The sequence below is a fragment of the Rhinopithecus bieti genome, unplaced genomic scaffold, assembly GCF_001698545.2.
Source record: "Rhinopithecus bieti isolate Rb0 unplaced genomic scaffold, ASM169854v2 scaffold_7438, whole genome shotgun sequence".
Classification (NCBI taxonomy): domain Eukaryota; kingdom Metazoa; phylum Chordata; class Mammalia; order Primates; family Cercopithecidae; genus Rhinopithecus; species Rhinopithecus bieti.
This window is the reverse complement of record NW_016805589.1, coordinates 576,907-591,289: the sequence shown is the minus strand read 5'-3', so window position 1 is coordinate 591,289 and position 14,383 is coordinate 576,907. Positions and strand designations below refer to the sequence as shown.

The window sequence follows — 14,383 nt, the reverse complement described above, 5'->3', positions numbered from 1 at the left end:
CCATGATCACACCACTGCACTCCAGCCTGGGTGTCTCTGTCTCAAAAAAATAAATAAATAAAATAAAAATAAAACGGGGAAAAAAGCCTTTATTTTTCCCCACAGAGCTCACAGAAACATTTATTTATGTTTACTGGTTTGTTATAAAGGATGTTCCAAAGGATACAGAAGCAATGCATAGGGCAAGGTATAGGAGGGGAGGGGAGCAGAGCTTCAATACCCTAAGCTTCATCACCTTCCAGGAACCTCCAGGTTTGCAGCTATCCAAAAGCTCCCCAAATCCTGTCGTTTGGGAGTTTTAATAGAGGCTTCACTACATAGGCATGATTGATTAAACCACTGACCATTGGTAATCAACTTAACCTTCAGCATCTCTCCTCTTCCTGGAGGTTGCAGGGTGGGAAAGTCCTAACCCTCTAACCCTGCCTTAGTCTTTCCTGTGACCAGCCCCATTCTGAAGCTGCCCAGGGGCTTCCAGCCATCAGTCATCTCATTAGGATACAAAGACATCACTTTGGAGTTTCTAAGGATTTTAAGAGTTGTATGCCAGGAAATGAGATCAAGGGCCAAATATATAATTCACGATATCACAGTCCACCTCTGATGTGTAATTCCTTATGTTAAAAAGATGTACAAGTCAAAAGACACTGCCACATTACTAGAATCTTATTCAATCATTAATAATTAGTTCAGTCCATTATCATATTGTATGAATATGTATCCCAGGGTGAGGCCACTCAAGTTTGCAGGATTTTCGTTATCTTATTAGGTTCTAAAAGCAGCAGTGGTCTTGGCTTCACCCTGTAAGACACCTGGTATAACTGAACTAAGAGACAATGTCGTCTCTTGCTCTGAGCCTCTTTCAAGGTGTTAATGTAATGTGATACTAGATTTATCTGAATTCATAACCCATTTATTCCTTTACTCTCAGCTGCCCTTCTTTCTTCACTTTATTAATAACCTTTGCAAATGACATTAGAATCAATACTGCTGATCTAGATTGTAGGCATCACTACTGGTAATTACCTTCTCCTCAGTCCACACCCATTCAGATAGGCTAAGGTTATGTAGGTGCCAAATTATTGCACCATTTTTACCACTAGGCAGTATAGCTGCATTCACTGTTAACCCCAATTTTGCACAACCCACTCCAATCAGGCCCTTAGCAATTCTGATATGAGGCTTAAAAACGTATTTACAATTTCTTGTTTAGGAATCATCCCTGCTTCTGGTACTTGTAGTTACAGCTCTGGTCCTAGAATCACTTTTTTGATCAGAGGGGCAGCCTTCCAAACAGGATGTTGCCCATTCACCTTGGGAGCTTGGAATAGTCATCCACAAACTCAGCAGTTGTTGGGTGGTTAGTTGAGAGCTGTTTATAGGGCACTGTGCAAATGTTGACAGAACCCAGCAGCTCCTCACACAGTTTTATAGTCAGTACTTAACAGTGGCTTTTATCTAGTTCACTAGGCTGACTGTTCCCTCAGGAACACTCCTGTGTGCCTGGATCACATATAGCCATCTGCGATTGTTCAATAGTGAGTTGCGTGCCCTGCATTGACCCAAATATGCCCTTCCACTCTGAAACATTTAAAACCAAATAATTTTTACCAATGTGTTATGAAGAATATTACAAAGGATACAGATGAAGAGATGCATAGAGGTATGGGGGAAAGGGTGCGGAGCTTCCATGACCTCTGTGGGAGCACCACCCTCTAAGAGTCTCCACATGTGCAGCTATCTAGAAGCTCCAAAAACATTTAAAAAAAACTTTTAATTTTAAAATAATTTCAGGCCCAAAACATTTTAAAAAATAGTATGAGTTTCCATTTGTCCTTCCTTCGACTTCCTCAAATGTTAACATCTTATCCTCAATATAATAAATTATCATTGATACAATTAACTAACCTATAGACTTTATTCAAATTTTGCCAATTGTTCCACTAATGTCCTTTTTCTGGTCTAGGAATTGGTCATGTCTCCTTAACTTCTTCCAATCTAAGACAATTTTCCAGTCTTTCTTTAGCTTCTATGACCTTAACACTTTTAAAGAGTGCTAGCAAGATATTGGTTAAATGTCCCTTAATTTGGGTTTGTCTGATATTTCCTTATGACTAAATTTTGGTTGTACATTTTTGGCAAGAATAACACAGAAATGACACGCAGTTGTCCTATCAGGAGATATATCAGGTTAATGTTTCATACTGGAGACGTTAACTTTGGTTATTTGATAAAGAGTTTGTCTCCACTGTAAAGTTACTGTTTGCCCTCTGTAATTAATAAATATTATAACAGTATCTTTGTAATTATAAAGTGTCATATGAGGAGCTGGTTCTAGAATGATCTATTTCTTAACAGGATAATAGTTATTCACTGAAAAGATAGGACTATGTTCCAAATCCCAGAGGCTCACACTATAATTCTCTTGTTAGGGAATGTCTTGGGCTTCATATAACATTCGGCTATAGTTGACACTCTAAACATAATTTTTTTTTTTCAGACAGTGTCTTGCTCTGTCACCCAGGTTGGAGTGCAGTGCTGTGATACCGGCTCACTGCAACCTCTGCCTCCTGGGTTCAAGCAATTCTCGTGCCTCAGTCTCCTGAGTTGCTGGGATTACAGGCATGTGCCACCACACCCAGCTATTTTTTGTTTGTTTGTTTGTTTTTTTAGTAGAGATGGGGTTTCACTATGTTGGCCACGCTGTTCTCAAACTCCTGACTTCAAGTGATCCACCTGCCTTGGCCTCTGAAAGTGCTGGGATTACAGGCGTGAGCCACTGTGCCCAGTGTTAAACATAATTTTATCTGCTGAGTCATAACTTCCAAGTGGTGTTCCTGTTCTTAATGCATTCTGGAGTACCTGTAGAACCTTCTTTGATTTGGAGTTCAATTTAAAGATGGCAGCCTTAACAGTTAATTAGCAAAAAGATCAGAGAAGGATGCCAAAAGATAACATGTTGCCTCCAAAATCAAGAGGCTCACCAAGTTTGCCTTTTTCTTCATGGTAGGGAGTGTAGGAAGGGCAGCAGCAACTTGTTTTTCACTTTCTTGGAAATATCTTAATATGCCCTAGATTTTTGAATCCCCCAACACTTCAGAGAGAGCAGTTCCTTAAATTATTGTGGGGCTTAATTATCTCCTCTTCTGACATACATACATCTTACCAAGGCATCTAGGGCACATGTTACTTGCTATTGAAGAGGTACAATCAGCATGATCCTGTTAGTGTGGTGGAAAAATGTGATGCCCTATGGGATGGTGAAATAATTAAAACCTTGTATGACTCTCAGAGGAGCAGGAGCACCCCTAACATTTGTGATATCTAGGGCAAGAACAAAAATAGAGATTTATTTTCCTGAGTCTTTGCTTTTTTTCCTCTACACTATTGAAACTGTGCCCCCAAAGAGTTAAAGAAACAAGTAACCAACAGAAATTCTTGAGTTTTCCTAATGGCAGATAAGAAACAACTTGCTGAAACACTGAAACTCCCTCTGCTTGAGAGAAATGAACTGGCTGAAATCGGTTAGAACCTAGATAGCTAAATGGAGTTTCCACAGAATGAGCTTGCTGAGATCACAGCCTGAGTTTCCACCACAGATTTCATACTAACTCCCCGGAATTCGCTCGAGACCCTTGCAGAGGCACGAAGAGGTAAGTGTGCATGCCCAAGAACTTTCCATACCTCCCTTTTCTTTCCACTAATCACCCGCTCTCAGAATCTATCCCTTAAACCTTTTCTCCCACCCCCCTTTTTTTTTTTGAGATGGAGTCTGACTCTGTCGCCCAGGCTGGAGTGCCGTGGTGCGATCTCCGCCCATTGCAACCTCCACCTCCCGGGTTCAGGTGATTCTCCTGCCTCAGCCTCCTGAGTGGCTGGGATTACAGGCACATGCCACCACGCCTGGCTAATTTTTGTATTTTTAGTTTAGGTGGAGTTTCACCATGTTGGCCAGGCTGGTCTTGAACTCCTGACCTTAGGTGATCCACCTGCCTCGGCCTCCCAAAGTGTTGAGATTACAAGCGTGAGCCACCACGCCCAACCCCGTAAACCTTTAGTAACAAAATTACTGCCTGAAAGCCAGCATGGGGAGACACTAGACGTTTACTCCTGTTTCCTTGGAAGTCCATTTTCTTTCCTTTGTGTGTGTGTTGCTATAAAAAAGACTTTCAATATAAAGCTTTTCTTTTCTCAAAAATGCAGTGTCGTATTATTGGCTTCTAGCATATCAGGTAGTGAGTCCCTTTTGCTGGATAACATTATCCTAAGGCATTATTAGCATCTTAATTTCCTTTGTTAAATTATGGCTGTCATTGAATTAAGTTAGCTGACCAAAAGAACTATTAGAGATAATCATGCAAAAGCTTAAACACTGAATTCAGAATCTCTGGCAAATGCACCCACCTATATTCAACTAAATCTAAAGGTTTTTTCTTTGTTTTCTGTTATAGCATACTCGGTTCTCAAACATATTCCTAAGGTTTCTGTGATGTAGTTAGCAAAATTATGCAATTCTTTCAGTATATATGCCTTCTAATATTGGGACTGGCTTTGTGCTTGTCCCCATTGAACATGCTAGGATATGAATCTAAGTAGAGGTCTAGAGGCAATGAGAGTTGACAAGTAAAGGGCATGGGGAAAATTAGCAACCCCTTGCAACGTAACTTTCTCAGCTGAGGTCATCACAGACTATGCTTGCAAAGAGGACAGTCTTATTAAAAAGGAAAATGAGTTTGCTTCTGCTGGGATAAAAAAGGGCTCAATTGGTTTGGGGATTCAAGATACAATTATATCTGAATTCACCCAGCTGTCCCCATTCACATTCTAAGGATACTACTCTTTCTGGAGTAGAATCAAACTTTTGTCTGATTTTATCTATGTCAGTCCTGTAGCTGTAGGATAGAAGAGATGTTTTAAGGCAATCATAAAAATATTTGATTTTCATGTCTTTCCTGACCCAAGAATTTTAAAACCCTAATTTTGTTATTTTCTTTAATTAAATTCTCTAGTGCAGTCAAAAGTAATCACCACACCCCCTGAACCTTTCTCTTCCCCACCATAATGCTTTGGTATACAGCCGCTTTGCTTGCCAGAGAATTACCTTCAATAAGTAATTAATTCCAGATAAACACAAGTGATAACCTGAGTAAATGTTTTGCTGTTGCTTACCAGGTACTACCAATATCTTATTTTCTAGAGGATATGGGGCTATCATTGCCTTTAATCTACCCAGGTAATATAATCTATCTTAAATTTCATTCTTCAGTGTTTGTTGCCTGAAACTTCTGGTAAAAAATATATTTTTTGGGCTCAGAGCACATAACAAAAACAACTCTAATCAGTTTAAGCAGAAAGGTATTTAATAGAGATAATTAGATATTTATAGCATCATCGGAATGCGTGGATAAGTGGAACTCAGGAACTATTGAGTTCCAAGAACAACTTGCTACAGCTGTGACCCAGTAGGCCACTTCTACTGTTGCTACCACCTCTCAATACCCACACAGTTGCTCCTAGATGCAGGAACACTCAATCTGGCTGTTGCTCCTGGTAACACTGGAATGCTGAACCTTCCTTCCACAGCTACTTCTCAACGCTTTGCTTGTACAATCAAATGCAGCAGTATAGCAGATGCTGTTGATGCCTGTCCTGTATTCCCTTGGCCCACCTCAGAGTTTACCTGCAATTCAATGAAAACTTTTTAGCAGGCTTACAGCAGCTTCTCATGTGATATGGTTTGGCTGTGTCCCCACTCAGATCTCATCCTGAACTGTGCTCCCATAATTCCCATGTGTTGTGGGAGGGACCTGGTGGGAGATAACTGAATCATGGAGGCAGTTTCCCGGCTACTGTTCTGGTGGTAGTGAATAAGTCTCACGAGATCTGACGATTTTATCAGGGGTTTCCACTTTTGCATCTCTCTCATTTTCTCTTGCTGCCGCCATGTAAGAGTGCCTTTCACCTACTGCCATGATTCTGAGGACTCCCTAGCCATGTGGAACTGGAAGTGCAATTAAACCTCTTTTGCTCCCCAGTCTCAGATATGTCTTTTTAATTTTTCTTTTATTTTTTGAGATGGAGTCTCACTCTGTCGCCCAGGCTGGAGTGCAGTGGCACAATCTCGGCTCACTGCAAGCTCCGCCTCCCAGGTTCACGCCATTCTCCTGCCTCAGCCTCCCAAGTAGGTGGGACTACAGGTGTCCGCCACCACGCCTGGCTAATTTTTTTGTATTTTTAGTAGAGACGGGGTTTCACCGTGTTAGCCAGGATGGTCTCGATCTCCTGACCTCGTGATCCACCCACCTCGGCCTATCAAAGTGCTGGGATTACAGGCGTGAGCCACCACGTCCGGCCCATCAGGTATGTCTTTATCAACAGTGTGAAAATTGACGAATACATAATGTCAGGCACTTTTGTCTTTCTGCCTCTCTTCCTGGGAGGGTTTTTTCCTGATGCCATAGGAGCTTGCTCTGCCCATTCATACTGCAATCTGGAATTTCCAGAAATTTAATGCCCTTAGGGTTAACACTCAATGAAAGATAAAAGGTGGATATCAGTCTGCCACTAACTTTCTTGTTCCTTGGTGGGACAATTCTGAAGCATGTTCTACACAATTCCTCATAGGGTTCCCTAGCAAGATTGAGGCCCATGTATTCACAATGGTAATCTGCTTATTTAAATAATAATTTTTAATTTATTGATGTTTCTCCCTTCTTTTTCTGTTTCCACACTTCCTCACTTGTGCTTCTCTAGAAAGCTTTTTAAATAAATTAATTGCACCTAAGTCCTTGTCGCTAGCTCTGCTTCTGGGGGAACTCAACAAAGATAGCAACTTAGAAAGCAAATTCTAACGATGGGATTCTGGACTTGAATTACTTGCTGGTCACATAGCAACAATCCAATGCTGATAGAAAGTGGGGTTGTGATAATCCCGGTCATGCTGTAGCATCACACTTACTAAGACTCTCACCTGTGGAGGACTGAAATGAGCAACAGGCATAAGATAACTACTGGCTTATGCAATAGCTTCTGCACATGACACAAATGGAAAAAAATGTAATTGAAAGGATTGTGAAGTTTGCTTCTTTTTCCACTGACCCTAAGCCCTGAATGTATAGCATGATTAGTTCAAATTATCCACCTATCAATTTAGAGAACACTGTGAAAGTCAAAGGCCTTCCATGGAAAAATTTTAAAAGATGTCTCTTTTCTACAGCTGGAGGGCTACATGTACTGAAAATCAGGCTCAGTATTTGAATATATTAGTGCCAGAGCTACAAAGCAGACTGAAAACACAACCATCTAAATTTTCTTTGTTAAAGTTAGAATCCTGATAGGAAATAAATATTCCACATACTCTGAGTCCTGGGATGAGGACATTTGGTTTGATGTACTTGAGATACTTATATTCTCAGATTCCCTTGAACTCTTTCTAGCCGTGGGTCCTCCTCCTTTCTAGGGAATGAAGCTTTTCATTGCTTGGAGATAATGTAAAGCCTTCATCTGATATTAATGCCTTGCAAGATGAAACTTACCCTATTTGAGACCTGTCCCCACTGCTTTTATATCTATAACTAAGCTTAAATAGTGACCTGTGCTGGAAAGTACAGTTCCTGCTCATGAGAAAAATAAATCTTATTCATCAGAAAATAAAATTTAGGCCAGGCGCGGTGGCTTATGCCTGTAATCCCATCACTTTGGGAGGCCGAGGTGGGCAGAGCACGAGGTCTGGAGATTGAGACCATCCTGGCCAACATGGTGAAACCCTTTCTATACTAAAAATACAAAAAAATTAGCTGAGCATGGTGGCATGTGCCTGTAGTCCTAGATACTCAGGAGGCTGAGGCAGGAGAACTGCTTGAACCCGGGAGGCGGAGGTTGCAGTGAGCTGAGATCACGCCACTGCACTCCAGCCTGGCAAGGCAGTGAGACTCCATCTAAAAAAAAGAAAAGAAAATTTTAAAAATTATATTCACTAAAGAAGCTACAAGGTATGGTTAATATGCACCAGCAGAAACAGGGGATTATGCTTGGAAATGGATATTCAACATAAATTTGTGTGTGTGTGTGTTTGTAATACACTGCTGGACAGAGGAGTGTTTGGGGTACGAAGATACTCTCTCTTGATTTCAGATTTGTACTTCAGAATTGCCTCCTGGCAATGACACCTATCATAAGAACTAATACATTGCTGGGTTGACCTCTTGAAGCTTGGGCATAATGATGGACTACAATAAATGAGCTGGAGTTACCAGAACTCTCTTGGAGAGTACTGAAGGGGTCAAACATATTATGAAGCATCAAACATATGAGAGTGGATTTATTAGATGACAATAGAAAAATCATCTGCAGAGTCTTTTCTTTAGGAGAGTCCATAGATTTTCATATATTTGTATTTATTTATTTATTTATTTAGAGATGGAGTCTCGCACCATTGCCCAGGTTGGAATGCGATGGCATGATCTCAGCTCACTGCAATCTCCATCTCCTGAATTCAACCAATTCTTCTGCCTCAGCCTCCTGAGTAACTGGGATTACAGGTGGCCGCCATCATGCCCAGCTAATTTTTGTATTTTTAGTAGAGACGGAGTTTCACCATGTTGGCCAAGCTGGTCTTGAACTCCTGACCTCAGGTGATCCACCTGCCTCAGCCTCCCAGAGTGATGGGATTACAGGCATGAGCCTCCATGCCTGGCCCATACATTTACTTCATTAATGCAAATAGGGATATCCTAATGAAGGGGCATTAGTATTTTTTTATTTTGATTTTGTTTTATTTTGCATTTCATATGTTATCCAGTTTCACATTCTCACAGGATCAGCAATGACAACAGACATCTAGTCTCCCACATCTGAAATGGCAAGACAATCACAGCTGTGGCTGACAGTAAAGCACTGATATGCTCACAAAACAAAAAATATTGAACAGTGTTTCCTTCATTTCATTTTTCTTAAACAGATGCCTGACAAAAAGGCTTACTGCTGAAGAATGGAAAACCTTTTCTTCTTCATGCCTCAAACTAAACATTAAACTTATCTGACAGGGTGAACAAGGTCACTTTAGTAATTAATGGTACACACATGAAAAATCCTTTATGATGCATAAATATTTTGTTGCCAAGTTGCCCAGGCTGGTCTTGAACTCCCAGGCTGAAGCAATCCTCCCACCTTGGCGTCTCAAAGTGCTGAGATTACAAGTGTGAGCCACTGTGCCTGGCCCATTTCGAATTTTTTAAAAGACTGTCTATGTATCTATTATGTATCTAAATTCAAATTTGCTCCTTTATTTTATTAATATGATAAATTACATTGATTGTTTTAATTTAACACATACTATATTTATTATTTAGGGATTTTATTTGGTCTTGAATAACAGAAAACTCCCAAGATATGCTCCACAAATCAACAAGGTGCTGATTTTTCTCCTAGGAGAGTCCAGAAATAGGTAGGGCAAGGATGGTGTAGCCACTGAAGAATACAATAAGGGAATAAAGTTACTTATTTGTTTATTTTTCCTGAAATATTGTATGACTTGGAGAAACAGGGCCTTGAGAAGTATTATGGGAAATACATGCTCACCATAAAAATTAGACCTTTGATAAATGCGGAGAAAATGGAGTCAGAATATTAAATAAAGCCTCTAATCCTGAAATTCTGCTACAGTGGTATGAATGAGCAGGTTTAAGCTTGCAAGGAAATTCAGGCAGCTATGCCTGCCTAGCCACCAAAGTGAGGTAATGAAAGATGATGAGCTCATAGAGATGTTTGTGGAAGCTACCACTTGTTTTTTTTGTTTGTTTGTTTTGTTTTGTTTTTTTTTTTTGAGACAGGGTCTCACTCTGTCACCTAGGCTGGAGTGCAGCAGCAGGATCTCAGCTTACTGCTTCCTGCAACCTCCACCTCCCAGGTTCAAGCAATTCTCCTGCCTCAGCCTCCTGAGTAGCTGTGATTACAGGTGTGTGCCACCATGCCCAGCTGATTTTTGTATTTTTAGTAGAGATGGGGTTTCGCCATGTTGGCCAGGCTGGTCTCGAACTCCTGGTTTCGAGTGACCCACTTGCCTAAGCCTCCCAAAGTGCTGGGACTACAGATGTGAGTGACTGTGCCTGGCCTGGAAACTACCACTTCTGAGGGAATTGAAGTTAAGTGCTTAGGGGATTGACTCAGTGCTGATGTTGTTCAACACAGCCAGTAGTCTGAAAGACATGCTTAAAGTTTGGAACTGATGAGTACTTCTAGATCTGTTTGTCAATCTGCTACTGCCACATCCTTTTGAAATTTATGCCTTCCATTTTATTTCTTCATTCCAAATCTCATTCAGTTTCCTCTTTTGTTCAACTCTAACCTATAAACCATACAGCAAAGAGGATTCTGGAAAATGTATTTCTAAGCCATCTAACACAGTCCAGCACAATCATCATTACCGCTAACTTTCATCCACATGTCTGCAAGGTCCCTCTTTTCAACTTGAAGGGCTGTGTTCAACTTGAAGCAGTGGCAAAATACAGAAGGTTCAATCATCAGGTCAGAGGTCAGATGAAACTGTCCTTTTTCAATAACTTTGCACATTTTTAAATTTCTATAAACTATATTGACCAAGACAATTAGTTGTAGAGTTCACTCTCTGCAAAAATTTGCTGAAGATACCTCTTTCAACAGTGAAACTGAAAAATTCTAAGTTTTCTTAGTAAGGAAGAAGGGCAGGGTAGATATCAGGTAAGCAAATCCTAGGATCTGCTGTGGTAAGCCAGAAAAAAGAAACCCCCAAAGTACCAGACTCAACAGCACAATGACCACTTGCATTAACTATAATGAAATTTAATTAGAAACAATAATAAAATAAATTTTAAATTATTTTATTTCAGCCACAGGTCCAAGGAGACTTCACAATGGAAATTAGACACTTAATAAACTATAATAAAAATAATATGTATCAAAAGTTGTGTGATATAGCTGAAAGGGTACTGGGAGCAATAGTTGTCATCATAGAAGTTTTTATTAGAAAATAAAAACTATAAATTATGAGCTGGGTCCACTTCAAAGATGAGATACTAATAAAACATTTTCATATTTACAAGATTTTAAAGATTTGTCTTCTGGTGTCAACTTTATGTATAAGAAGAGATGTATCTGAAGACCTTCCCACATGAATCACATTCATTGGGTTTCTTTCCAATGTGAGTTTTCACATGTCTTTGAAAATATGAGAAAAAAAACTAAAGGATTTTCCACATTCTTTACAGTCGTATCTCCCAGTATGAGTTCTCACTTGCTGACTAAGGCATGAAAAAGACTTGAAAGTTTTCTCATATTCTATACATTTATTTCTTTTCAGTATGTGTTCTCACATGTGTACTAAAGTGTGAGGGATTACATTTTCCTACATTTCTTGCACTTATGTGGTTCCTCTTTAATATGAATTTTACCTCAATTTGAAAAAATTAGACCCAGGATAAGATTTTCCTACACTCCTTATACTAATAGAATGTCTCTCCAGTGTGAGTTCTCACACTGTTTTGTAAGGGATGAGGAATAGCTGAAGACATTTCTGCATTTCATACATTCAGTGTGTTTATTAGTCAGGGTTCTCCAGAGAAACAGAACTATTAGAAGATAGATAGATGGATAGATAGATAGAGAGAATTTATTATGAGAATCAGCTCACATGATTATGGAGGCTGAGAAGTCCCATAATATGCCATCTGCTAACTGGAGAACCAGGGAAGCTAGTGGCATAGCTCAGTCCAAGTCTGAAGGCCCAAGAACCTGGAGGGCCACTAGCATAAGTCCCAGAATACAAAGACCAGAGAACCTAGACTTCTTACATCCAAGGACAAGAAAAGAGGGTGTATCAGTACCAGAAAGGGGAGCAAATTCACCTTTCCTATGACTTTTTGTTCTGTCTAGGCCCTCGACTGACTAAATGGTGCCCAGCCATACTGGATGAGGCCTGGTCTTCCTTACTCAACCCACTGATTCAAATGTCAATCTCTTCTGAACCACCCTCACAGATATATCCAAAAATAATGCTTTACCAGCTACCTGGGTATCCTTAATCCAGTCAAATTGACCCATAAAATTAATCATCACACAATGTTTCTCCAATGTGTTTTATCACATGAATGGGAAAATATGAAGAATAAACGAAGAGTTTTTCATGTTGTTTACAATTATAGAGGCTGTCTTCAGTGTTTATTCTCACATTTCTATTAAAAGAGGAGGGCAAACTGTATACTTGCCCATCTTTCTTACATGTGTAAAGCTCCTTTTTGGTTTATTCTCATTTGAACATGAAGTTTTGAGGAATAAATGAAGGCTTTTCTTCATTCCCTATATTCATAAATCGTCTCTCCAATGTTAGTTCTTACATGTACAGTAAGAGATGTGGAAGAAATCAAGCCTATTTCACATTCTTTTATATCCATAGGGTAAATTACGTTATCAGTTATCACATATGCCCTAAAGCATTAGGGGCAACTTAAGGTTTTCCACATTTTATGTTAATAAAATTTCTCTTCAATGAGAGTTTTCACATGTTTTCTAAAAGATTAAAGAAAATTGAAAGCTTTTCACATTTCTTATATTCATAAGGCTTATCTCCACTGTCCACTGTGAGTTCTTTTTTTTTTTTTTTTGAGATGGAGTCTCACTCTGTCACCCAGGCTGTAGTGCAGTGGCATGATCCTGGCTCACTGCAACCTCTACCTCCTGGGTTTAAGCAATTCTCCTGTCTCAGCCTCCAGAGTAGCTGGGATTACAGGTGCACATCACCACACCTGGCTAATTTTTGTATTTTTAGTAAAGATGGGGTTTCACCATATTGGTAAAGCTGGTCTTGAATTCCTAACCTCAGGTCACCTACCCACCTTGGCCTCCCAGAGTGCTGGAATTAGAGGCATGAGCCACCGTGCCCAGCCCACTGTGAGTTCTTACATGTGCATCAATAAATGAAGAATGAACAAAGGCTTGCTTACATGTCTATTCATAGTATTCTTCTCCAGTGTGAAATTTTTCATGATTCCTAAAATACAAGGAACACATAAAGGGTTCCCTATATTCCTTACTTTGATAGGGTATGTGTCCAGTGTGTGATGCCGTGTGTATTTTAACAAGTGAAAGGTCAGTGAAGACTTTCTTGCATTCACTGAATTCATGTAATTTCCCTGCAGCATGAGTTCTCTAGTGCATATTTAGATTTGAAATCTGGCTGAGATCTTTTCATGTTTATTACTCTCGTTATATTTGTCTCCAATTTGGGGTATTTTCTACAAAGTAGATATCAAGATCTTTTTGAGAGATTTTCAAATTTGATTATTTTCATAGAGGTTTTCCACCATATGAATTCTCAAGTATATGTCCTGTGTCTTGTGCTGATCCATCTATGTCATGGCAACAGAATGAGGATTACATAATTGGAAGGTTTTTATATTGTAACTTAAGTAGTATAATACTAATTGAAGATAGACCATGATAAGAAAAGGCCATATATTGTCATCCTTAGAAGAAATATTTCTGCAATTGTTGTAGCTAAAAATTCAAATAAGGATATAAAATGGAATATGAAAAATATCTAATCAAGTAAAAGAAAACAGAAAATGAGGAAGAAAGGATTTCAAAAGAAACCAGAAAATGAGGAACATAGGAATGAAAATGGAGAGTATGAATAAAATTGCAATAGAGACAATCATGTTATGAATAATTACATTACATACAAATGGAATACACTCTCCAATTAAAAAGCAAACATATTAACATTGGATAAAATTCAAGACTTAATGCTATGTTGTTTTAAAAAGATGCTTTTAAAATATAAATACAGGTTGAAAGTAAAAGAATGAAAAAATATATCACACAAACCTTAAGCATAAGACATGTAGACTGACTATATTAATATCAGACAGAGTAACTAGAGACTAAAAGAGACATTGTATAATAATGAGTGTCAGTTCATCAAGAAGCTATCCATTGTGCATGTAATTACAGAGCTTTAAAGTACATGTGATTTAAAAATGATGGAACTGAAAGTAAATAAAAAATTCCCAATAAACAGATGCTAGAGAGGATGTGGAGAAATAGGAATGCTTTTACATTGTTAGTGGGAGTGTAAACTAATTCAACCATTGTGGAAGACAGTGTGGCTATTCATCAAGGATCTAGAACTAGAAATACCATTTGACCCAGTGATCTCATTACCGGGTATATACCCAAAGGATTATAAATCATGCTACTATAAAGACACATGCACACGTATGTTTATTGCGGCACTATTTACAACAGCAAAAACTTGGAACCAACCCAAATGTCCATCAATGATAGACTGGATTAAGAAAATGTGGCACATGTACACCATGAAATGCTATGCAGCCATAAAAGGATAAGTTCA

General features: G+C 39.1%; 1 protein-coding gene across 1 annotated transcript in view; it reads right to left on the bottom strand.

The window, feature by feature from the left end:
* Window positions 1-5,397: 5,397 nt before the first annotated feature.
* LOC108530188 (protocadherin beta-13) overlaps window positions 5,398-14,383 on the bottom strand; it is a 61,557-nt gene continuing 52,571 nt past the window's right edge. Inside the window, exon 3 of the mRNA XM_017872886.1 lies at window positions 5,398-5,680. Coding sequence (XP_017728375.1) covers window positions 5,591-5,680 — 90 coding nt within the window. The 3' untranslated portion in view covers window positions 5,398-5,590. The remainder of the gene's footprint in view (window positions 5,681-14,383) is intronic.